Raw genomic sequence first — 24,491 nt, 5'->3', positions numbered from 1 at the left:
TCATTAATTTCGAAATACTCGAGAAGACTATTTTAACAAACATATTTGAAAATCAATGCGCTTATGGGTCGTAAAGCCAAAGAAAAAGGAATTCACAACAAGCCGCACCATCCCCTTCCCCCTGCGTTCTTTTGTCGCTTATCGACAAACTGACTATGCATTCAGTTTTTTAGTTTGATATTAAGGTTCTTATTCCTGCAAAAGTTAAAAAAAAGAATAAATATCTATGAAACGGTACCTTCACATGTCTTGTCGTCGTCCATCAGTCGATAGCCAGCCGGGCAGTTACAGTAATATCCACCTTCATAGTTATGGCAGGTATGACTGCAACCTCCCGAGTCTGGTGCCTTACATTCATCAATATCTACAAAAAAAAGATTGTCCTTTCTAATGAGATGTCCATGTCAAGTTATATTCTAACCATCGTTAATGACGACGTTAATGATTATAGATTTACATAAGAAATGCTGTAATCTGATTCGCTTCGCTACTCGCTATTTGTTACGTGGTTTGTAGTTAGTACAGTGGATGACCTCACAGCGTGCCGTTGTAAACGAAATAGATTTTAAACATACACCGTTTATTTCTTTTAAAGGCCGAAATGACTAACACATATTTAATAAAACAATAATATTATTCGATTTTAATTTCTATGCGTGATAGAAATTGTGAGCTCTTGTTAAATAGATAACAAGTAGCACAGCAAATCAGACTGCAGTATTTGCGATAGAAAGCTAATAGATTTGTTTTGATTAAGATTAGATGGGAAGAAGCGCCGTCAGTCAGATTGCAGTATTTGTGATGGAACATCAAAATGATACATATATTAACCGCGGAGCTCGCAACGCGCGCATCATGGCCCCATAATTATAGGAAATAGTAGTATATTTTAGCCCAACAAATATGTCTTTGTTGTGGGATTAATCTCACCTTCGCAACCCATTTTATCTGATTTAAGTCTGAATCCTGCTCTACAATCACAGTTGAAGCTACCATCGCTGTTACTACAAATCTGCTCACATCCAGCATTATCCATGCCACATTCATTCCGATCTAGGTAAATTTAAAATGAAATCCATTGGAGGAAAAAAGATAGAAAAAAAAGCCAGCCTAAGTATAATTTACCAATGAAAGTTGGAAGAAACATACTCTACTCTATTTGTTAACAGATTAGCAGTGGCAAAACTAAGCTCAGAGTTTCTTGAAAAAAAGATTCGCCCTATGTAAATTAATAAAATGTAGTAGTATTCGATGCCGTTTTCCGTGGCTTATTTATTTTGGGACGATGGAAATCTAACGAGTTAATGAAAAACGTCATAGCATAGTTCTTTAATACCTTATGCGTGGTTTGTATCTGTTGTACTCATTACGCTACTCACCTTCGCAAACGAATTGGTTATTCTCTTGTAGATGGTATCCCTCATTACATTCACAGTGGAAGCTACCAGGAGAATTGACACACCGACCATTTGCTCTGTCACAGCCTCCATTATTGAGATTACATTCGTTCCGATCTGTATTGGAAAAAAGGAAGAGTGCATTATTTTCCCGAGGTATTAACGTACTTCAAAACAATATTTTTATGCACGTTATCAGTTTAGAGTGTTTCTTTATATGAAGATCGCAAAAAATATTTCTTGGTCGTTTCAGCGTTGTCATTTATTCACAGTTTTCGGGTAGGAGACGATTTTGTGGTAAACCCGACATAGTTGTTACAGAGTCCTTTTCTTCGTGCACAACTTGTGTCCGTATGCCATGTTATAAAAGAATGGGTTCAGTCTTTAGCTGTGCTTGTATCGAGTTATGAATGTATTTGGGAGGTTTGGAGAGCACTCAAGAAGCTAGAATTGCTCTTATGCTTCTCTTGTGCTCTCCAAGCTTCCCGCGTGCATCCATAATTCGGTATATGCACGCTAAGCATAAACCAACCTTTTTAATTGGCCACAGAAGTGCATGAGCCTTTCCTAGAGGATCACTATAATATGAAACGGAGGGAAAACCCATGTTATAATATTGAAAAGCTACTCACCAATGCAAGTCATTCCATCGTAAGCCAGAGTGTAACCAGGCAGACAGCCACACTTGACTCTCAAATTACACAGGTTATAACAAACCTGTTCACAGCCGCCATTATTCAGTTGACAAAGATCTGCGAGAGAGCCTAGGAAATAAGAAAAATAATAAAAAAAGATGGAGCCATTCCTTGATGTTTTCAAATAGCACCGTAATTATACACCATTGTGTGGCAGTTGCAATGTTCGTTGATCAGATAGAGGGAAGAAATTCAATGATCATTCTTCTCGAGAGCCTCCTAAAAATTATTCGGATTGTGAAAGTCACAAATATATAATAAGGGTAAAGAGAAAAACAACCCATTAAGGAAATTTAAGGCAGGAAGAAGATCATGCTGCCTACACAATGACACAAAAAAAGTAAAAGAGTGGCCCCACATGTATCTGCATATTTTATACAAGACCTTACAGCTTGGCAAAAGCGAGTGGCTTTGTATGAAAAAGTGATTCGTCTAATGATGAAAAGGGATCAAGCTTGGGCTTGAATTTTAAAAAAAAATTGTTTTCGTAAATCCAGTGGGGTTCCAATACAATTTGGAGCTGAGAAGATTAAAAAATTGTGAAAACAAATGGAGCTTAGCTTAGCTTGCGAATAATCTCGTTTTTCTCTCTCAATCTGGCGAAGGTATTTCGAACATCATTGATTTCACTACTTACCAACTCTTGAATAAACTGCCACCTCGCACAAAGTTAGATACTCGTATTGATACATTTGTACCGACACATATCGCCCTGGAATTGGTGGATCGCACTGCACCCTGAGTGCTTGCGCCTGATCAACATACCTAACGCGGTCGTGACAAGTCGGGTTCTCTTTGTTGTTTTTACTGATCCCGACTTTCACATCAAAGTTCTTAAGCCTTTGATAAGATCCATGCCGATTTACGATCATCACATCTGTGCAAAGAGAGAATGTGGGATGAATGTTTTCTAAATATTTTGTTTTCATCTTCAGGTTTTTTTTGTCGACAAAAAGTACATAAGACAAATGAATGAAATGGCAATCAGATCATTTTATTTTAAATGCTATTAGGTCTAGTTCATGAAAAACTTCTAATACAACCGAAAGTTAGAAAAGCAGGAATTTTTCTCTAAGATTAGACAACATCGTTCTTAAATAAAACTGTGTTATGTGTATGAGAACTACAATTACAGTCAGGGTCAGTTTCTCTCCAGCATTATTCAGCTGAGTTTCTGAGAAATTTCAAGTTGAAGTTTGAGTTAAATGTTTGCGCCTCAGTCTCGCCTCAGTGTCGCGTACCTGTCACGATGTATTCTCTCCCAAGATCGACTCTCCACCAAGGGTCTTGCTCTTTCCTAGTGTGAGTGCACGAGTTATCGTTGTAAAAAGAGGAGTAGTTTTCGTCGACAGCTCTGCTGCTGAACCCATTATGAGCTGTACTTGATTGCTCTGTAGTCTTATGGTAAGCAAGATCTGAAAATGGAATAATCACAAGGACCTGTCAGTTGTGTGTAACCGTTTACAGCTACAATTTGCCCCAAAACAATCAAAATAGTAACAACCAATTTCCAAGTTTTTATGTCGTTTCTAATATCGATGTGAAGAGTTGTACGCGACCATGTACAATCATACTTCACCGCTTAATTGAACGATGAAAGCATCTCGCTGCCCATGAGAGTAATCTCTCTTTTACTTGTCTTAGGAGCCTTTTTTACAAGATTTTGTATTGTACTTCCCCGAAAAAAGCTTCTAGAGTATTCCATCTTGTCCGAAGAACGGCTACAAGTGGCTGATTTTGATTAACCACAAACCAAAAAATAAATCATATCAGTTACATTAACAAGAGCGATTGTGTTGAAGGACCAAAAAAAAAGCAAAACAAAACAAAAAAATTAAATGATCTAGATGTCTCATTCTCCTGCGGAGGATCTTTAGACTTGTAGTGGTGTTATTTGGTAAATTAGGGGGCTACCTCAATGACTGTCCCCTTACCGAAAATTAACCAAATGAACAATGACTCCGGCTTAATTCACCTATGCCAATCAGATCACAGGACCAACTCAGTCAAGCACACATGCCAAATTATCAATTCAGATGGAATTCTTTACCTGTGGTGCGTGCCTGCAGTGGTCAGTATGTGTCATTGACCATAGAAACACTGTAAACTTACTTCTCGCAAACTTGCTACAGATGCTGGCCACTGATTCATCCATAATTTCAAATCGTTGGTCCAGTCTTGCTTCATCAAAGTTTGTGCACTTTTCAAGACTAACATATGGGCTACCTAGAGAGAAAAGGATAAGCAAACATTGAGCCTGTCTTCGTCAGGTTTTTAAAAGTACACCTTAAGAATTCTATGACCTTTTGTACTTAACCTCATCGTCGTGGAAGAGTTCTTTAAACCTAAAGCCCTGGATTTCTTAAGAAAAATAGTTTTACTATGAATTTTTTTGCAACTCGAATAACGAGTGAGTAGATTGTGAGTAAACTATTACTAACATAAATTTCGCAATTATTTGGAGCTTCGGTATGGAAAGCACAGCTAATTCTACTTGTCGTCAAAGCAATATCACTAGTCATCGAATATAAAAATTTATATCTAAAGTTAAAATTGGACCAGTTTTGGTAAAAAACCGCTTAAGAATTACGTTTGATTGAAAAAGCAATAATCGCCATAAAATATCCAAGGAAAATGGAAAAAAAAAATTTTTTTTTGGAATGGAAAAATGGATTTCTTCAAATTAACTAACGTGTCAAGAAAGTTGTCAAACAAAACTTATGCTTCAAGAAAACTGATATGTCAAACAAACTTACGTGGAAGGAAAGTGTATAAAAGGTGCTTCTTGTTTTCTGAAAAGTCACTATTTTCGCATTTAGAATTCAACACCAGATCATCGCCATTTCCAGGGATCATGGCCTGAAAAAAAGATATTGATAATCGTATATCCACTTTTGTGGTGAAAACATGCCTCTGTTATAGCCTTTAAATGAAGCATTTAATTGCGTTACCTTGCGATGAGTAGGCTCTTTCGTAGGCAAACTGTTACACTTGCAGTTATTACTAGAGACCCACAAGGTGAGTTAAAAGGAAACTTCGTCCAAAATATGCCCCCTGATCACACCGATTATCTTGTCGTGGGGTGGACCAACAGCAATTCTCATACCTTCAACAATGGCAGGTTTCGGCTGACGTGTTTGCTTTCATTCCAGCTATCCAACTCAAATCATGTGATCTGGGAGGACAGGTTGTCCTATTCTTACATAACCCCATACGCTGAGGTGCATGGAACAAATTTCGCAGCTATAACCTTACGTCATGCGAATTGGGTGAAAGCAACAAGGAATTAAACACGTCAATCAAAGCTTTCCCTACCTGCTTCCTTTACGAAATTTAGGACGGGATTTCCGGCATAGTGTACATATGTGCAAATGATGATCCAAATATTACGCTGCATTTCGATACTCACCCCTGATTTGGGGTTGACACATTTTCTGCTTGCAATGTGTTGTAATGAGCCTCCAGCTGTGAAACTAAATTTATGTCCTTCGCAAGATGAGTACATTCCAAGAACAACATCATCAGTGACTGCTCCAATTGGCTTTGCACACTTTCCACTCCTGATGTGCTTCAAATAGCCATCTTCCAGGGCGAATTCTAATCGATTTGCAGAACTTCCTCTGTTCAACAGAAAAGACAACTTTTAAAATCGTTTCAACATATTTACCAGACGTCTAAATATTTACTGTAAGGTATTGCACACTTTCTCAGGCTACCTGAATCTGATTAAAACTCGACTGGAGTACTGACATCAGGGTCGAGAGAAATATCTAAGTTAAGTGTGAAGGTAGAGAGACTTAGGGAGAGTGCAAAGGTCCATACTCTATTTTTGATACCCTGCTATCAATATCGCAATTACTCTTTTATTCCATTCCAAGGGCGGCATCGCAAGAACTGAAGTAAAAACAAGGGTTTTCTTTTTATTCGAAAGTGATTTTAACGAAAACCATATTTAGTTATATTGTTAAAAGTTCCATTTATTGGTCCTTGTGAATGCACTTGACATGAACAACAATTGTTCATTTCATGATGTTACTTCCGATGTGGACCGTAGCGTTTCAATTGTACATTAAGAGTCCTCTTCAGGTATGATACGCGCTCCTCAGGCATTCAATGAAGTTTGCAGGACTCGATCTGGCCCTGACAATGAGGTTCGACTGCGTTGACCACCAGGACACCCATCTCCCTTTCCCCATGTTTCTGGTTTAATGCATTAAAAACTGGTAATCTTTTCATACCCTGTAATGTAGCATCCAGCGTAAATAACTAATCCAGTGCCATCCGGTACTGCACTAAAACCACCATTCTTCACGTGAATGCATTTTGAGGAACTGCGGTGAACCAGAGGGCCTGGACCATTGATTGTTGATGTACCTATATAGAACCACATTACTGCTTGAAACTGTTCAAAGTTTTTTTGTGGTTGTTTCGCCAATTTGACATCCCACTCCGAGAAAGGTCTGTCTAGTTTTCTACTGTGTTGATATCGTCGTTCAAACTCAGATATGTGTAAATGAATTACAAGAAATAAGAATAACAAGATTTCAAATGAATTGAGTTCTTAAGTGTTTTTTTTTTCTTTTCTTTTTTTTTTCTTTTGATCAAAGTGCTCCTTACGAGCCCTAGTATAAAATGGGGTTCGAATTCGGTCACAAATTGCTTTGGAAGCTTTGAAGCACGTACCTGAATGCAAAGTTTGATTCACGTCTTTCTTTGAGCAGAGCTTAAAGTTTATCTTTACTCACCCAGTGTCCAGCATTTATCACTTCGTCTTCTCATGAGAGTTCTCACAGTCAAGTCACACTGGAAGTTTTGATCATCTTTTACAGGATTGCATGCAGTTTGTTTCAGTTTGGAACCAGTGGCAGCGCCGCCTGAGTCAATACACAACTTAGACCAGTAGTTCTACAAATTTCATAAAATAGAAATAATCAATGAAAGTGTTGTGAGGTAATTTTCGTATTTTGACACAACCGTGTTACTTCTGTATCTTAAAATGGAATCATAGCCCATTTGGTAACAGCGACTAGCTGTAAATCACTCACTCAGGCGAATAACCATTTTTTCTTGAAATAATGGTAGCTAGCTAGCTTGGTCCATTTATCAAGAGTAAGAAGGAGAATTCCGATAAAATCAGAGCCGTCCGGCCAGAACGACCGCCTATTAAACTACATCCACTTATCTGGTTAGAATTTTGATATAGGTTTGAATACGTGATTTCATTTCTAAAGATTGTCCCCACCAACGGCAAGCATCCTTCGACTCTGCCGTCATTATGATAGAATAGTTCTTAATTGACTGTCGAATGTAATCCGAGATTGGGTGGGGTTTGCTCTTTCTCGATATGTGTCTAGTTCAGAAACTCGCGCTGCTCTCCCATACAATCATTCGAAAAGCATAAAGCAATCAGGACTTATTGACTTAAGTTTGCCCGCAGTCTAGTCAATTGGAATTTAATAGACTTTCAGTTCCCATATCATACATTTTTCGCTGCTTTCATTGGTTGTTGTGATTTTAGACACGCGTTAAAATTATACTGTTACTGAATAAAGCTTAATATTTTATATGTTCGTCGTTTAACTTCAATCCGAAGCAATCCGATCCCTTTTTAAACAGAAAGCAGAGGTAAAACTTCGTCGTTACACGTTTTAAAATCATTCAAACAGCAATTCTACCTGAACTATGAAACCAAATGGGCGTAAATAACAAAGAATACTTTACTTCTTTACACACCTGTTTTGGATGTAATCAAGAAAAATGTGGCTCCATACACTAACCTCAATTTGTCCTTTCAGAGTGTAAGCCCAATTTTGCTTGTCATCATTTTCATTGCAGCCCGTAACTTTAATGAAAGCTCCATCATCTTTAGAGTCGACATACAAACAGGCGCCAGTCCTGCTATCTGTTGCTGCTTGCTGATTCTCGATTAAAAATGTTTCTGAAAACAAACAGCAAAAACTACCGCTTAGTCACAACACACTTTGATTCTCTACACGCCAAAGGAGTAACTATATATAATCTAGGGCCTAGAAAAAGGGAAATTCAACTTCTGGCTCCTGTTCACGTCCTGGGAAATTCAGTTTTTCCTCAAGCTCTATATCACCCATTAAGAATGCATACGAAATCATTCGGAAAACGAACTCGCGTGGTACAAGAAGCTGCAATTCACGGATTAAGAATGCCTCTATTCATTTTTAATTGTTGTTTTTTACCTGACATCTCAAAGTCAGCATATGGATTCGGACTGTCATAAAAGTTCGATTCGGGTGCGGTTGCTTGTTCATTATTCATGTTGCTTTTGTACCATTCTGTTGCTTTATCTGATCCACTTCTTAGGCTTCCGACTGGATCTCTCAGGTTGAATTCGGTTGCAAGATAGTAGCGTTTTCCAAAGATCAGCAAGTCGATAGCTGCATTGAATATGACGTTATTTCTGTCCCCTCTAGCGTATGCTTCAAGGCTAAATTCAAATTTGATACTGTACAAAGAAAAAAATTAAATAAAAATCAGGATTCAGAATATGAGCATACAAAACACGAAAGGCTAACACTCGAACATCAGCTTTAGAAACTCTATAGTGTGGCCAATTTACATTAATTATAGCCATGGGGTAGCAGGATAGCGCAGTGGTGAGAGCGCTCGCTTCCCACCACTGTGGCCTGGGTTACATATAGGTTGGGTCTATGTAAGTTGAGTAATTGGAAGGTCATAGGCGCGCTCTACTCTAGTTTTTTACAGGCACCATAAATATCTCTTCATCAAGTACTTCTATGAGGCAAGGATTGAAGGTCTCGACTATTTTGATAATGTTTTACGGTTGGTATGAAAATAGTAAGGTAAATCAAAGTTAAACAACTATCTAACCTGTACACTCTGAACAGTTTAGTCAGGACGAAGTCAATAGCTCTGCCAACCCAGGCTGTTGCGCGTTCAGTTATCGTCAAAGCTCCAATGGCTACATCCAAAACGTTACACAAGCCTTGACCGATATGGTTAACCACTTTACACGATCCCTCGCAAAGGCTGGACACCGCTGAAAACCAAAAAAGACTTCGATTACTAACAACCTGTAAGCAACGACATCATTTCTACAAAAGTCTTTTAAATCAGCAAAAAAGCATTCACAATAAAAACAACAATGAAAGTACGGGTGGTATAGGTAGATAACATCACTGCAATTGATTGATTGCCATGAGCATTCATTGCACAAGCCAAATGCCATCGTTGAGTAGTACCATTCGTTATGAATTAATGAAAACAAATTTCACTTATGTTATTCATGGTATTGCCATGAGGATGACATTAGCTGGTTGGAATTCTAAGAGTATGTGGCTCAGAAAGGAAAGTCAAAATTTGTTCGCGCTATTTTGAATCAAATTTCCTGAGGTCTTATAGTTACTCATGTAAACAAAACCGCTGTACAAAGCTTTTTTGATCCTTACCGTTACATCCACCTCCTACAAGCCCCTCACACAGAATTTTGCTGATAAATCGACGTCGTCGGAGATGGAGTTCGAAATTCTCATTACGTTTGTCCAATATCTCCCTTCTTCTTTTCCAGCCTTTGAAAAATTTCTTAATAGCTTTGCCGACCTGTTAGCGAGAGGCAGTCAGCATCGTGAGCCTTTTTTCTTTGCAAAGCATTTAGTCAAATTATTTTAGTAAAAATCTCATGTTCATCAAATTCAAGCTCTAGTCATTGTTTAAATATGCTTTAATAGAATTAATGAGATTCCTCACTTTTGCACCGCGCGTCCTGTACAACGTATAAAAGTCACATAATCGTTTAATTAACGCGCGCACTTGAAATTCGATTTTCTAATCAATGGACCATGTAAAGAGGTACGATGGTATATGGCTCTTGAACGAGCGTGGTGACCTACATCCTCTCTTTGCATAATTTTGGTGATGATGATCCCTTTTGAATTGGTTAAATAAAAAAAATCATCGAAGGGAAATAAAGATAGAGCTAAAAGCGTGCACGATGCCCGTTACTCGAGGGTAAAAATTATGACCTTGAAAGCAACGACTCGAGGAAAGCTTTGAGGCCATGCCCTTTAAAATTTTTGTAGCAGATATTAATAGGGAACATTTAAGGAAAGCATAAAAACTTTGTTCGATATCTTTTTTATTTTCTCCAAGGAATCACCTTTAGAAACTACATGTATTGCTTTATGTCTAATCGCTTGTTTTCAGAGAGGTTTCGTTGAGAGATTTACTTACTGGAGCCAGCTTCTTTCCTACTTCTTTGAAGGCTCCTTTTATCCATTTCCCTTGAAAAAAAAAAAGATATTGTTAACTTTAAATTCATCAAGTAATGCAAATTTTCCCATGATACGTGGAATTTACCTTAAAAGGAATTCTCTTACACAGATACATTAATTAATACTTCCCAAGGTTTGGTACGACTGGATTCCAGTTTGTGTTACAGTATCGTTATCAAGTCTCAAATAACGATGGACTATGTGTTGAGAAAAATCACATAATTCTAGAGAGCATCTCTAAATATCATTGCTGGTAATAGTGGCTTGTAAGATATTTAGTTTGTCAACTCGGCTTTTTTGCTCCTTATTCTGTCATAAGTGACTCTTTACATTATACATCGAAAGAGGAAACGTCCCCCTCCACTCCTGCGGGATTTACACCATGCATAACGTATTGAGGGTCTGGCTGGAGTTAATTCCGCGATTATCATTATTGTTTTATAGGGTTTTTACTCTTACCAGCTTTATCGACAACACCACCGATCCATTTTCCAGCTGCGTTCAAGAATCCTTTACAGTCCTTTTGCGCTTTAGCACACTTAAGCCTCTTACAGTTATCACACTCGAGTGTCAGCTTTCTTCGACAGTTTTCTTTTTCCCTTACTACTTTTGCTTTTGCATCAGCAAGCGCCATTTGGGCCGCGTCAAATGCGCCTTTCACAGCTCTTGCTGCTGCATCTAAAGCCTGTGAAAGAGCGATTTAGGGGCATGAACAATAACGGAAAATATTTAGCCCGGACAAGACTCCACTTGTTTTTGCTAAGTTGGAGCGCAACTCCTTTTTTCACTTAGTATAATTATGAATTGAGGGGCCTGCTCAACTTGAAAAGCCAGGAAAGGAAGACTCTGCTGATCGCATTTTCTAGCAGTTTTCCGAGGAAGCCAATCAATTTTTCGTTCTTTTTTCTTCCATTTTACTACTTGCTCACTTTTTCATATGACGTCCCGAAGAATGTGCACATTGTTATTCATATAACCTTTTCAATTTCGTTGTCTTATTTCTCCGTCACAGCGATGTATTTTTGATCGCTCTCATTTTCTCTCTTGGACCTTTTGCAACGGCAAGTATCATCACTTGTCAATACCGTTTTCGTTAGATATGGAAAAAATCATTTCCTTACGTTATTGATTGCGTGCAGGTCCACATTAATTCTAATATAGAACTGTGTTCCCAGCCATGTCAAACTGTAACTTGCAGTCATATAAAGTTCAGCTTTGATGAGGTTGAGGAAATTTCCTTGGACTAGCAACTCTATGCGTGTGGTGGTCAAGTTCAGCCGACAGTAAGTTGAAATTCCCAGTATGTTGGTGTGTCCCTCAACATACGACTATGGAAGAAAAAAGTAGACGATATAATAAAAAATTATGGACAGTTCCCCCACCCTCATCCTTGTCACAATTTCAAGAATCAGGGCGAAAAATTTTGCCATATTGTTGTTAACGGCGTTCGAACAGGTGCTTTTCAAACTTCGGCTACGCACTGGCCATCACCAGCTTGAAAACCAAATGTAAATTCTCGCCGGGTTCTCCTATCTCAGCCAAAGGAATTTAATTTGGAATGAGTTATACCATGAAGGAATCCCTACTGGCTTATGAAATAAAGAAGTTATGTTTACTTATACATCGCTATTAAAGAAGCCAAAGAAATTCTAAGAAAACTTATGCTGGTCTACACGATATGTATTTGAATGTTTATATTTTCCTTTAAAAAATCGTTTACCGCCTTAATATGGTTCTAATATCAAGGAAAAGTGAATTGGTGCACTCAAAATATAAGAATGAATTGTAATAGTGACTCTGCAACATAACAACACAACTTACCTCAATGAAGGGCGGACTTTTTCTTGCGTCTAAATACCACCAAGGTCCTTTGTCCTTATCCGTGGGACTGCGGACGATTGTTATAAGGTCCAAGATTTTTATCGGGTCTGGTTTTAGATCGATAAAAATTGCCTAGAAAAATTCACTCCAACACAATTAGAAAAAAATGCCTTGATCAAAATATCACAACTGATAACATCATTTCATAAATACAATCTGACATGGACATTCAAACGTTGCACATTTCAACTCATTTAGTTTGAGAGGACAAGACACTTAAGGATCCATTTGCGCCATAGCGTTTATTTATCTAAAATAACACAAAACACAAACTGGTTTGTCTCTTTCCTTTCCGCTGTCAGCTAGCCGTTGCACAAGCATAAATCAAACGCAAAAGGCACAAGAACAAGCCAAAGTATAAATCACGTTTCCAAAACTTCGTCATGGTTTTCGTTAAGAATGATTTCTTTTACTGATAACGACTGCTTATACAAATGTGAAGCCTTGATTGTCACATCGAAATATAGTTAGACAGTGAGTAGGTTGTTTACCGATTCTGATAACTTGATATGCGCATAAATTGACCATCCGAAAGTATTAACCCTTCCTTTAATAGCAAAGCCCTCAGGGATGTATGGACCATTGGCGATTCTCAGGTCGAACGCTTCCTCCGCGTAAGATCCCTGCAATAAATAAACGGTACTTATTTACATTATAGTCAATTCAATACAGCTACTTGTGTACTAAACCGAACCCTACCCTACAGATGGACTTTCGCGCCTTACATCTTGTAAAAGTTACCTCATAACTGCAAGCTTCAGGTTTTCATAGTAACACAATTAAAGATTTATTTAAGGATTGATTGGTTTGCAAGTTATCCGCTAGGACCGTTACAACTTTTTAAAGAAACCTTTTTCTGCGCCCTATGCATCGATACAGTTTTCAAATCTATGTTTCGAATTCGATGCATTGTCAGAATTTGTTTCCATTGATTGGCACAGGTTCGAAAAGTAGTCTACCTGGACAATTGATGAAAATTAAAGTAAGCCACAGATAAGGAGGTGATTCAAACAGTCCTTTTAATCCACACATACCGATCCGCCTTCCGGGAAGCCAGTCTGTGCTATCGGCGGCGGAAGAGGAATAGTGAATCCCAAGAGACGAATTATTTTTCCAAGTGTTAGTGCGTCAAAATCAGCATAAAAAAACTGTGGTGATCCAACACCAAAATAGCCACTTCCTCCGAAACAGTGTCCCTGAAAAAAAATTATTACCATCAAAAAACCGATTGAAGGGTAAAGAATGAAATAATTATAGTAGCTCGTTCCTGTGTGGCTAATTGACTTATCTTGGTCAGCGCAACATAAACAGATGTTCAGTATGATTTACAGAAAGATACTTTTCGTCCCATTTCAAGCCTTAACTGAAGAAAAAAATCGAATTCTGTACCTTCGGGAGGAATAGGAGTTTTTTAACTTCGGATTCTGCGCTCTGAGGCTCTGCAGTTCTAAGAGTAATCTGTGGCTGTACCCCTTAGCGAATATATGACATGCAACATGCATACTGCTAGTATAACTAAAGATGAAAGTTTCGTGTGAGTCTCTCGAGAATACGAAAGGTGTGGAATCTTGTATGTTTTTGAACTTACATCGTTATTGAAGTCCGCCGGTATTAGACAGTCATATCCAAACTCCACTCGCATTCCAAATTGCACGCCAGTGATGGGTATGGGCGCTCCAACCTTATACGTCAAGCTGAAAAATGTATAAAAGTTTCAAACGTGTTTATGAGAAAGGCAGCCTAGCCAATATCTTTTTCTTCCCTGAAGAATTCCAGGCAGAAATCCAATGTAGTAAGGTCTTAATCAATGGTTGGGTTGAAGCGGTCCTTCAACTGAATCTTCCATCAATAAATACTAGAGATTTCGGAGTTAAGGAAGTTATTGCTTAAGTGACTTTCCAAAGTCAACATTTCCGTCTCCCGCAACTTTGATTTTCACTGAAGAAAATCATGTTTAATTTGCTGCCGACCATTTAACACAACTATATTTCTTTAGTATCCTTTTTATCCTAACAATCATTTTAAAAATAATTTCAGTGTTATCTATTCACTCCCAAGCAAAGAAAGCTGATTCATAATTTGAGTGTTACCCAAGGAAGATGTTTCCAATGCCAAGGAATGGTATGAAGAATGCTCTGCGCCAGATTCCTCTCATGCCCAGTTTTCCCCCGACCACCTGTTCCTGGAAATCGTATTCTAACACACCGAACAGAAACAATTCACTGTTTGGTGCTCTGATTCCGTCACGATAGATGTCGCCATTCACCGGTACTTTGATGTCTGCGCGGAACCCAATTTTGATGTGATTTGCTGAGTCATTCCAGTCAGCCTTGTTGAGAAATGAATACGGAAAAAAAATAGAAAGAAAGAGTAAAAAAAGGGTATACTCGATAAAAATAAACTGTTTACTTTGACCATACAAGTAACTATCTTTCATACAAGTTACACGTCTATTATTCTGTGCTTTACTGGTGCTATCCGTTAAGGGGGTCTTAATGGGGTTAAAACGGCTAAAAAAAATCAGGCTATAGGCGTAAAATTTATAAAGTTTAATCGTTAGTCCTAATAAAAATTTCAACCTTAAAAACTTTTCCAATGTGCCGCTTTGAGTTATTTTAGGTGAATCGTAACCGTAAAATAGCCAAACGTTTAACTGTCAGCCGTAAAAACCATCACCCCATTGAGACCCTCTTAGAATTGTTTTCATGGTGTTGCTGCCTCTGCTCCTTTGAAAGAGCATGTTGGGCTACAAATAGGGACTGAGATCAAACATTATCTCAGTCAAGGGTGCTTCTTTCAAATATGACCAAATTGCTTCAAAGTAACTCATCTATACACGAGGAAAGATTGAAATTAGATGAAAAAGAAGTCAAAATGCAGTCAAAATGCAGTCAAAATGCAGTCTAAATGCAGTCTAAATGCAGTCTAAATGCAGTCTAAATGCAGTCTAAATGCGTACCTCTACGTAGAGCTCAAGCTTATGGAAGTATAGTCCATCATAGATACGGACATTTGCGAAACCTGTGGCAACCCGGATTTTTCTCCATTGAAATTGACCGGTGATATACCATTTTATTGTTGGCCCTACGATCAGCTTCATAATTTCGCAGAATTTATTGCCTTTGCAGTCTCTTGGGAGAATGATTTGAGCAGCAGCGAAGATACCTATACATATTGGAAGGTCAAAATACAGTTTCAATTCATCGATCAAAACATTCAGCAGTGCATCAATTTACCCTGAGTGGTCAATTTACCCTGATGATTTGCTTAACAGTGAATTGGTGTATAGTAAATGCATTGACTCTAATGATGAATTCCACACAGGATGTCAAGGGTCAGTCACTGTTAGTAAGAACAGCCTGTCACAAGACGATCTTACTACACGATCATAGTGAAATCGCGTACTGAAAAGGGTGAAGGTTTTACCAATTGAAACCAATCCAAGCTCCTACTGAAAAATGTAATTGTCATGCATGTGAGTGTATTCACTGACTGACGGTTGAAGCTTATAAGTCTCTGCTAAGTTTTTCTCTGCTAAGTTTTTAGAGACCAAAATGTACCTTGCGGAACACTAGTTGTGACAAAACTGTGCAATGGTTCTTTGGAAAACTTGGTCTCCGAATCAACCAGGAGTTGCTGGAAGGGTGCCGGCGGGTGAAAAGATACTCCGATCTGCGGAGGAATTAATTAACTCAAAAATAATTCAAGTTCTTAGTCAAATACATGTATATTAGTAATTATTGTAAAAGAATGAAAAGAGTGAAATGAAGCTGTTGAAATAGTAAAAGTTGAAAAGAGGTGATAATTACTTCGTTTATTCATACTTTAAAAAAACAAAATGATTGAACATGTGTCACAAATTTACAATCGCCGAGCTTTAGTTTTATGGACCATGTCTTCAAAGAAATTTTTAGGCCCTGAGGGTGGCATAATCATTCTCACAGACGATAATGAAAGTTCACAAACTTAGAGCCACGCAAATTCCTGTCGGCTTTATCCAATCCATTTCAAAGAATTAAATCAGATCAATGACTGGTTTATGACGAATTCTCCTTAGAATGAAAGCAAATTACGCTGACAAGAGGGAAAAAAAACTGCAATCAAACGATGTTTTACCTCGAACTCCAAACCAAGTTTGTCCAAGAAATCAACACCAATTCCAGATAGCTTCTCCGCCAGTTTTCCATACGAGTAACGATCGAAAGAAAAACCCACTGCAAATGTTGGTCTTCCAAATCTAATTCCTGTCAAAATTTCTATATGAACGGGAACACCACCCAAATCCAATGAAGATGTGAATCTGATAACGCCGTTCCTAACAAGCTTTCTTGTCAGCTGCGCAGGAGACATGGTGAATTCCCATAGGCCTATTTTCCTGCAAGAAAAGAATCACTCATTCAACTGGACTGATTTGAACGACTGAATGGAAGTCAAATACTTAATATATGTACTTAAGCGCTTTTGCTGTGGCTTCATCCGCACGTAGATTTGATTACTTCAAAAACCGTATTTTTGATTCATTTGTTCCTTTCGTCCGCACTAAAAACCCTGAAGATGCTGATAAAAACGAAAATGAGTTACTCTTTCTACGTCACCATTTTCAATAACATCCAGGTTTTCCTGTTCACATGGGAAAATGGAGCTTTTCCAAAACGATTCACTCCCATGACTCTTCTTTTGAAGCCATATGCCAAAATTTTACGACTTGCTAATGTAGACGAAAGCAGAAAACTTGTGTTTCTTCAAACGAAAGCGGATTAATAGGGATATCCCTTGTAAGAGAAAAGCCTTTAGATTTTGAAAGGCTAACGAGAGTGAACTGCACCTAAGTATCGGTATTACTTTTACGAAACATGCCTTTAAATTTCTTAGTCCAAATGATGGGTCGAGGAAAGGATTTTGTTGCTTAAAAAGTACACAAGTCCATAAAGGGGGCAATTTTCTAGGTATATAACAAGATAATTTGGTGATATGAAGTTTTACGAGTTGATAATGTAAATTAGTACTTGTAAAGAGTTTCCAAGCTGACGTTTCGAGCGTTAGCCCTTCGCCAGAGAGAGCCTACTGGGTAACAAAAAAGTCATGGGTCCATTTACTGTTAATGCCTCTGTGCAGCAAGGATCAGCCAAATTAGGAGCTAGCCTTTTGGCGAAAGAAGAACCTTTCCTTTTTTCCCCTTCGAATTTCACATTGCTCAAAGAACTCACTAACACAGAAATTGCAGGTGAGCTTAAGCAATTGGTGACTCAACAGCAATAACAACAAAAAACTCACTTCAATGCCGTGACAAGGAAGTCTGGTAAGATGTTGATGTCTAAACCGAATGAGACCATCATGTCAATAAAGGTAACTGATTCAGCGTTGCCTGTCGCGTGCACTGCTCCAGTGAGGACATCTTTCTTCACTTCTGTTTCGAATACAGTTCCTGTCTGCAAAGTGTATTTGCCCTTGGCTTTGAATGTCTGGGAATTTCCCTGAGAGTAGTAGGAAAACCTGCAAAAGTGATGCACCCTTTAACCCCATAACTAGGCTGAATATGAAGTCCGTTTTAACTCATGTAAATATTGATTTAGACTTGGTTTGCTTATGGTTACTAAAAAGGTATAAGGAAAAACGTGCTTATAAGACCTGACATCATACAGAGTGAGTCAGCGACTAAGCCAGCGCTTAGCTATTTTTTGGCCAAACTAATCTGATGACTAGTTCATCTATCTTAGTCAACGATTGGCTCGTTTACTCTCTGATTCCTTTGCACGTTCTTTTTCTGCTTTTATCAATTTTCCAAAATGCTTTCTTTGATGGTGAGCTCGCTGGTGGCGAGTCTTCCTGATGACGAGATGACTGTAAACTCCGACTGCCTATGTCTTTTCTCGGTCATTCCGTTGAGCCTTTTTTTTTTCTCAAATCATTTGCAGTTAGATGAGCTTGATAAATGAGGGCTAGCGTTCTTTCTAATACTATATTTTGTGTGCGATGTTAACATGGAAGTAAGCTTCACTGAAACGTTAGACTCACCTTACATCCTTCATTATAAAACCCGGCAGTGGTACATACTCATCCGATTTTGCGCACTGAAACTCATACTTTCTAAGACTTTGTGACTCATCAATCCAGATGGTAAATGCAGGAACAGTCTCCGTCAACTCGGGCTTAGTCCACTCTGGCAAAGCATCAATACTTTTGTAGTATCCTGCCCTGTTAGTGACGACTTTGTCGATGGTTAAGGATGTCGTTATCTCAAAGCATACCTGAAAAAACAACAGATCATAGGCAAAAAATTTCCATCTTCGATACGAACAGAGCGCAGTCTAATTTTGTGTAACCACACCTTTTTTAGCTGCTTTCGTCCATAATCATCTTGATCGTCAGGAACCATTTGCACAGCAAAATAACCGCTCTCCAGCTCAGCTCTCATGAAGTCAAAGTTTGAATAAACAGCAGCAGGGATATCCTGTTTGTAAGAACCTGTTGCAGAAAACTTTTCGGCCGCTCCACACTCGAGAGCAATCCAGGAGTTTGGATCGGCCTGCGTTTTGTCTGGTTTTTGCGGCCTGAGGGCTAGAATTAAAAAAAAAAAAAAAAAAAGGAAAACTTAAGTTAGACCTCTTCTACAGATTTTACCAACAACAAAAGTGCACGTCTATAAACCTAGCAGTGCCTTGCACGTCTGCATCACTAAGCATGTCGTTGAGTCACTGGTACACCCGAGAAAACCGTTGCGAACTTCGCTAAACCTCAATTTTCGATTGGGTTTACTTCCAATGACATTACAAGAAATTTTTAGGCAAAATTTAGATCTTATAATTTCTTACGTGTGCATCCATCGGCTTGCGTTGGACAAATCTTCTCTTCTTCAGCCAGACCAACACAAGAGTCACCACCGTTTGCTGGAGGGGGGTTGGTACAGCTTCTGGTTCTCTTCTTAGTGCCTTGAAGACAATTGGTGGACTCCGTGCACGTGCTCCAAGATGAAAACGGTGTCCACCCTCCATTTACGGCACCTGAATAGTATTCAAACAAGCAATAATTATCGTTCTACCTGCATGTGCTTTTTGTTGTTTTTCTGTTTGTTTGTTAAGAAAGGAAATGTTGAAGTTTTGAACAATTTAAGAACAGCTTCATTCATTAAGAAACTGTTGTAATCTTGACAAAAAAGAGTTTGTGATTACTTACCAGGACATGATCTAAGTTGGCAACTCCTTGCTTGAGTGAAATCCGCAGTGCAGTTTTCTCCTCCACTAGCAGGGACTGGGTTGTTACACAGTCGGCTCCTTGACTTGGTACCAGTGCCACACGTCTTACTACATGTTGCCCATGCTGACCATAAACCGAACCCACCATCGACTATAAACAAAACGAAAAGGGAGCAAACCAACCGATGATTAGTTCTGAAAAGACGAGTTGAATTAGGTTGGATTCAACAATACAGTGTTCAGCTTCTCTGCCCGCTCGATTCTCCAGTTTGGATGGGCATTTACGAAAAAGAATTCGCTTTAAAGTACAGCTAGGATTCGTGAGTCATATGAAAATGAGCCATTCTTACCTGGACAAGGCGCAAAGCAAGATCGAACACTTTCTCTGTCATCACCAACACACTGTTTCCCACCATTCATTGGAGGTGGATTATTGCACACTCTCGTTCTACTGATGATAGATCCTGCTGATATACCACAGGTCTTAGGGCACCGCGTCCATGGAGACCAGAAACCCCAGTTACCATCCAGAGGGCCCGCTAAATTAAACCAATGAGAAATACGGAAGCCTTTTGTACATTTCTAAGTTACTTTTGTGCTGCTGAGTTTGGAAACTAGTAAACCACTTGAATAAATGTTCGCTTGAGTTGTCGGAGGTAAGTCAATTGCCTTTGACATTTTGCTTCAAAAGGCGTTTCAAGCATTTGTTTATCGTTTAGGAAAAAATGTGAGTATTGAATGTCGTTCGTTTGTTGATAAATGATCGACTGTGTTCATTTCTTAATGTTAGCTTAGGAGAACAAGATTTTTATGGCCTCCTGAGAAATTGAAATACTCAGTAATCAATCTGATGTAACTGCTGATACGATCCCATAAGACTGACTCTAAATTAGTGAGTTTCTAAACGTTTTTCTTCAAAAAAATTTTTAAATACTACGTAATGAAGTTCATTTCCTTAATTCTTCAGCATAACCAGCTCAAGTATTCAAAGAAAATATTTCACCAATTTTTACTCTCACATTCCAATTGCTCAATTCTTGCAGTTAATGACAACTTGGAAAATAAACTACTCAGTCCATTAAAATATTATAGATATTTTTCACTTACTCGGACATGGCCCCACGCACTCCATCTTGGTTTCAACTGTTGGTCCAGAGCAAGGCATCCCGTCTGGAGAGGGGGTGGGGTTAGTACATCCTCTTGTCCTGTTGACTACAGATCCTCCACAAGGGTTTTCACATATCGACCACTGACTCCACTCGGTGAAGCCACCGTCGACTGAAAAGAAATAATTAAAAAAGGGATTAGATATGTTTCTTCTTCAATCCTTTTCCTCAACAATCTCCCCTCTTCCATATCCTCTTATTAATATTAGTTTTGTCATTTCTGTTTTTTTTCTTTTCATCTATTGCAACTGATCATAAATTTCTCGCGAAAAGATAGGCCAGCTCGGCCAATACTTACAAGTTCCAGTTCGAGTACTGAGCATTGATCAGAATGTATTTGTTTGTTTGTGTTCATTCTAGGAATTTAAATTTTATTTATCAGTCAAAACTAAGGCATTGCATCACAAAAGACTACTTTTTCCTTGGTCACGTTTTCATATTGGTGTTGTGCGCCTGCATATTAGGGTCAATGTATTACTTGTGTGCTGCTTACGTGGCATTCACTTGCTATGCCAATCACGTAAATATTGGTCTCACTCCTTAGGTAACGCGGTAAAACTCTTATTTAAAGGAGGGCAGAGCTGCAGGCCGAATGAAGAAGGAAATTTGGGACAGCTCGGAAATAGAATGGAATTGCAACAGAATACGATAGCGTAATTTTCAAAAGCAGAGCTATAGCATTCAAGTGCTTCTTCTTTAAATACGCCAGGAAGACCTCAGTAATCACAAGAAATAAATATCTTCTTCTTACTCTGGCAGTCCTGTTGCTGTGAACTATCTCCTTCGTCGCAGTACAACCCATCGTCAGAGGGAAGGGGATTGGTGCAAGTTCTTGTTCTAATCCGCTGATTTCCCGCGCAAATACCAGCTGCACAGCCACTCCATCTTGACCAACTGGCCCAGCCACCATTCGCTATTTTTGAGAATAAAATAATTGGTAAATCAAATTCTGAGTCCCCATGAGGAATCGAACCTTAGAACTCCGATGCTCTACCACTGAGCCACAGAGACTCTATGGTGAGCGAGGCCCATTATGAAGTTCAGTTCTCATGACTTGTTTGAAACTTCCTTGTGGTTTTCAAATCTTTTTCAAATGAATTAAATGCTCAGAAAATCAGTTACGCTAGGCCTGAATTAGGAGAAATATTTTCTTTTCTTTTGACGGAAATTTAGCCCTCGTTGTAAGGCGAGCAAATGTCATTAAGCTACTTACTGGCTCCGGTTGCACTACTCCACAATGCCACTAGAACCGAGAGCAGAAGTATGAAAGACGCAGCTTTTTCCATTATGATTAACTTCTATGAATATACGTAAGCTTTAAACTGAACTAAGCTCAAGCATAACTAGTGCTTGCGCTCTACTGAGCAGTTTGCGGCGAACTGATAAATTGAAGCTGCTTAAATTGAGATCGTTATGTCACAAAATACGTAGCGTAGGAAAGGTGTGTAAATTCTGCTCTGATATACAAATAACAGGTGAGTTAATACATTCTAGTGGCCGTGAACAGAAACAAGTAATATAGCGCTATGTTTACCCGAATTAATTAGAACGTTTCGGACCAACTTTAAATATATAACTCAACGTGGACTATTATAATGTTTTTAAAACAACTTTTGAATTTCTATAGACTTCATCTTTTCTTCTCGACTAAATGGCTATTTAACTGAAATCGTGTATGAAAATCCTCCGCTTTCTTTGTCAGATAAACGAAAAGAAATAGAGAATCTAAGAATTCCTCAAAGAAATTTGAGGAGTCAAGGTAGGGAACGTAATTTCTCTCAATGTTTTAAACTGTCAAAAAAGTGGTACTCACAGTAAATAAGCGGAGGATTTCCATTTATGTAGCAGTACTGTCGCTTGGGAAATAATACCTCAAAATTTTTGACTGCTTTAACATCGTGGGTGGCTTTTGAGCAGCACGTGGAGGGCGTCTATTTGTTCAGTTGTAAGTTTAAGCATAACGTTCGCATCAAAGGCGAATGACCAACTATGCTAATAGTAATTTTACTCTCTCTTCAAATAGTCCTTAATAGAACTTTGCAGAAAAATAGCAAAAAAATATTAATTTTTTTTATTTGAAATCTGACATGTTTATAAAGTTGTCGAAGATTAATTTTTAGTTACAGACTGTAATAAACCGTAGAGGTTTTTGAAATTTTACTCAACAAGAAAAGCGCGAAGTATTCAGATGTAATTGATGGCCTGATGAAGTATCGGTCTTTGCCAGTCACAAACACTTTTGCGTTCTTTTCTCGGTAACAGACCTCGTCTCCTCTCTCGAAGCTGTTCTTTTCCCGGGTTAACAGGTGATTCAACTAAGCGGATTTGTTTACTCAATGACATGAAGACACGTTCACAGCAACTGTGAATGATAAGTAAAAACTATGATTTATCAGTTAAGGTCTTCGTTAATCGTTGCGGTAAATTTGATTTTGTCACGCTCTTACAGTTGTGAGTTGTACACGTTTACTTCAGGTTAGGTGAGGGAGAAAAATTCTCCAGAGAAGCGAAGACCAGATGGCAAATATAGATAATAAAGATAAAAAATCTTACACATTATGCACGCCCCCATGTTTAGATATATGTAATAATAACAAACCTTATATTTGTGAATTGGCTAGTCGTTGAGCACGACAAATCTATTTTAGTTTCAAGCAAACAGGAACGCCTACATTGGGAAGTTGCTGAATTATATTGGTGCATTGTGACTAATTCAAATAAAACCTAAAACACATTTTAAAGCTGTTTTGTCACACAAAGTTTGAAACTATCTTATCCAAATAGTTGCTTAAGCTGATGTTTGTGGACTGCAAATTTAGCACAGTGAAAATACATGACAGTGATTTCTCGAATCCTGTTTGAAATTCAGACTTTTTCTAGTTTTCTGTCGCTGATTTTCATAATTTCAAAGCTGATTGAACTAAACTTGTTTTGTAGGAGTGAAGAGGCATTTGTCGTCGCGCATTTAAAATTATTTCTTTTTCCCAAAGTTAGGAACACGACTGATTCCCAACATGAATAAATTCTCCATCGCTGTAAGTTTTTAAGTTTTTTTTATTTCTCCCCCTTCATAGGAAACACCTCTGTCAGCTTACCTACGTATATTTGAACTCGTTTTGCGAAAATCGTTATCTGACGCCACAACTGAAAACAACTCATTTTAAATGAATAAAATATTGTTGCACCCTAAGGATGTAGGTTAACTGTGTACAGCAGCAGGTGGAGACGCAAGAAAAGAATACAAGTTTCTATCGCAAATATACAGGCGCTTGTTTGCTCCTGTATTTATAGCTTCTCAACCTCCTTCATGAAGGAAAAAGGGAATCCCTGTGTCATTACGGCTGTAAGAAACAAACCACTGAACGGGTTTAGAACTGATAATCTCTAACGTCGTGTTCAATCTAGCTCAAACAAAATCTCGATTGCCCTACAACTCAGAAACAAAGCATCCGTATTTAAATTCGTATTCGTTTCGCTATCAAAGCGAACTTTTTAGCCACAGCCGAGAAACTCCATTTGCACTTTAAGCTAGACCGTTTAGCGCTGGTTCGCGTGTATTACGAAATTCTGCATGAGCACATAGATAGCAGCGAGAACATTTTGACATGGAAAACAAAAATTTTCACAAATTTCTAAATTGTACACACATTTGCCAAGGGAGATTGCCACAGCGAATTTTCCCATTTGTGTAGCAAGAGCACATGCACGCAGGGTGGGTTGTCCCGGAGATATTGTTGCGAACTGAACCACGCCGTATCGCGGAATTTAGAGAGATTTTAAGTGCAGTCGGGTAGAATCACGTAAAAAACATGTAACTCCATATCCTCTTTTGGAAAATACTGAAAAGTTTGTCATAGCTCTTGTTTTTAATACCCCATATTTCTTTTGTCTATGT

At 38.4% G+C, this 24,491-nt stretch overlaps 1 protein-coding gene across 1 annotated transcript in view; it reads right to left on the bottom strand.

The window, feature by feature from the left end:
* Positions 1-21,951, bottom strand: part of LOC131796502 (uncharacterized) — a 28,327-nt gene extending 6,376 nt beyond the window's left edge. Inside the window, exons 1-35 of the mRNA XM_066164417.1 lie at positions 21,810-21,951; positions 21,348-21,509; positions 20,538-20,708; positions 19,781-19,969; positions 19,411-19,581; positions 19,050-19,238; positions 18,566-18,795; positions 18,253-18,485; positions 17,512-17,730; positions 16,354-16,612; positions 15,798-15,909; positions 15,197-15,402; positions 14,328-14,566; positions 13,826-13,931; positions 13,272-13,433; positions 12,729-12,860; positions 12,178-12,309; positions 11,478-11,684; positions 10,816-11,041; positions 10,316-10,365; positions 9,535-9,685; positions 8,957-9,125; positions 8,305-8,570; positions 7,870-8,030; positions 6,838-6,997; positions 6,331-6,466; positions 5,502-5,712; positions 4,849-4,951; positions 4,205-4,318; positions 3,334-3,507; positions 2,730-2,969; positions 2,030-2,161; positions 1,380-1,514; positions 931-1,053; positions 239-364 (exon numbers count right to left, since the gene is read on the bottom strand). Coding sequence (XP_066020514.1) covers positions 239-364; positions 931-1,053; positions 1,380-1,514; positions 2,030-2,161; positions 2,730-2,969; positions 3,334-3,507; positions 4,205-4,318; positions 4,849-4,951; positions 5,502-5,712; positions 6,331-6,466; positions 6,838-6,997; positions 7,870-8,030; positions 8,305-8,570; positions 8,957-9,125; positions 9,535-9,685; positions 10,316-10,365; positions 10,816-11,041; positions 11,478-11,684; positions 12,178-12,309; positions 12,729-12,860; positions 13,272-13,433; positions 13,826-13,931; positions 14,328-14,566; positions 15,197-15,402; positions 15,798-15,909; positions 16,354-16,612; positions 17,512-17,730; positions 18,253-18,485; positions 18,566-18,795; positions 19,050-19,238; positions 19,411-19,581; positions 19,781-19,969; positions 20,538-20,708; positions 21,348-21,509; positions 21,810-21,882 — 5,869 coding nt within the window. The 5' untranslated portion in view covers positions 21,883-21,951. The remainder of the gene's footprint in view (positions 1-238; positions 365-930; positions 1,054-1,379; positions 1,515-2,029; positions 2,162-2,729; positions 2,970-3,333; positions 3,508-4,204; positions 4,319-4,848; positions 4,952-5,501; positions 5,713-6,330; positions 6,467-6,837; positions 6,998-7,869; positions 8,031-8,304; positions 8,571-8,956; positions 9,126-9,534; positions 9,686-10,315; positions 10,366-10,815; positions 11,042-11,477; positions 11,685-12,177; positions 12,310-12,728; positions 12,861-13,271; positions 13,434-13,825; positions 13,932-14,327; positions 14,567-15,196; positions 15,403-15,797; positions 15,910-16,353; positions 16,613-17,511; positions 17,731-18,252; positions 18,486-18,565; positions 18,796-19,049; positions 19,239-19,410; positions 19,582-19,780; positions 19,970-20,537; positions 20,709-21,347; positions 21,510-21,809) is intronic.
* Positions 21,952-24,491: the final 2,540 nt, after the last annotated feature.

The sequence above is a fragment of the Pocillopora verrucosa genome, chromosome 3 (assembly GCF_036669915.1).
Source record: "Pocillopora verrucosa isolate sample1 chromosome 3, ASM3666991v2, whole genome shotgun sequence".
NCBI lineage: Eukaryota > Metazoa > Cnidaria > Anthozoa > Scleractinia > Pocilloporidae > Pocillopora > Pocillopora verrucosa.
This window is presented reverse-complemented; position numbering and strand designations above follow the sequence as displayed.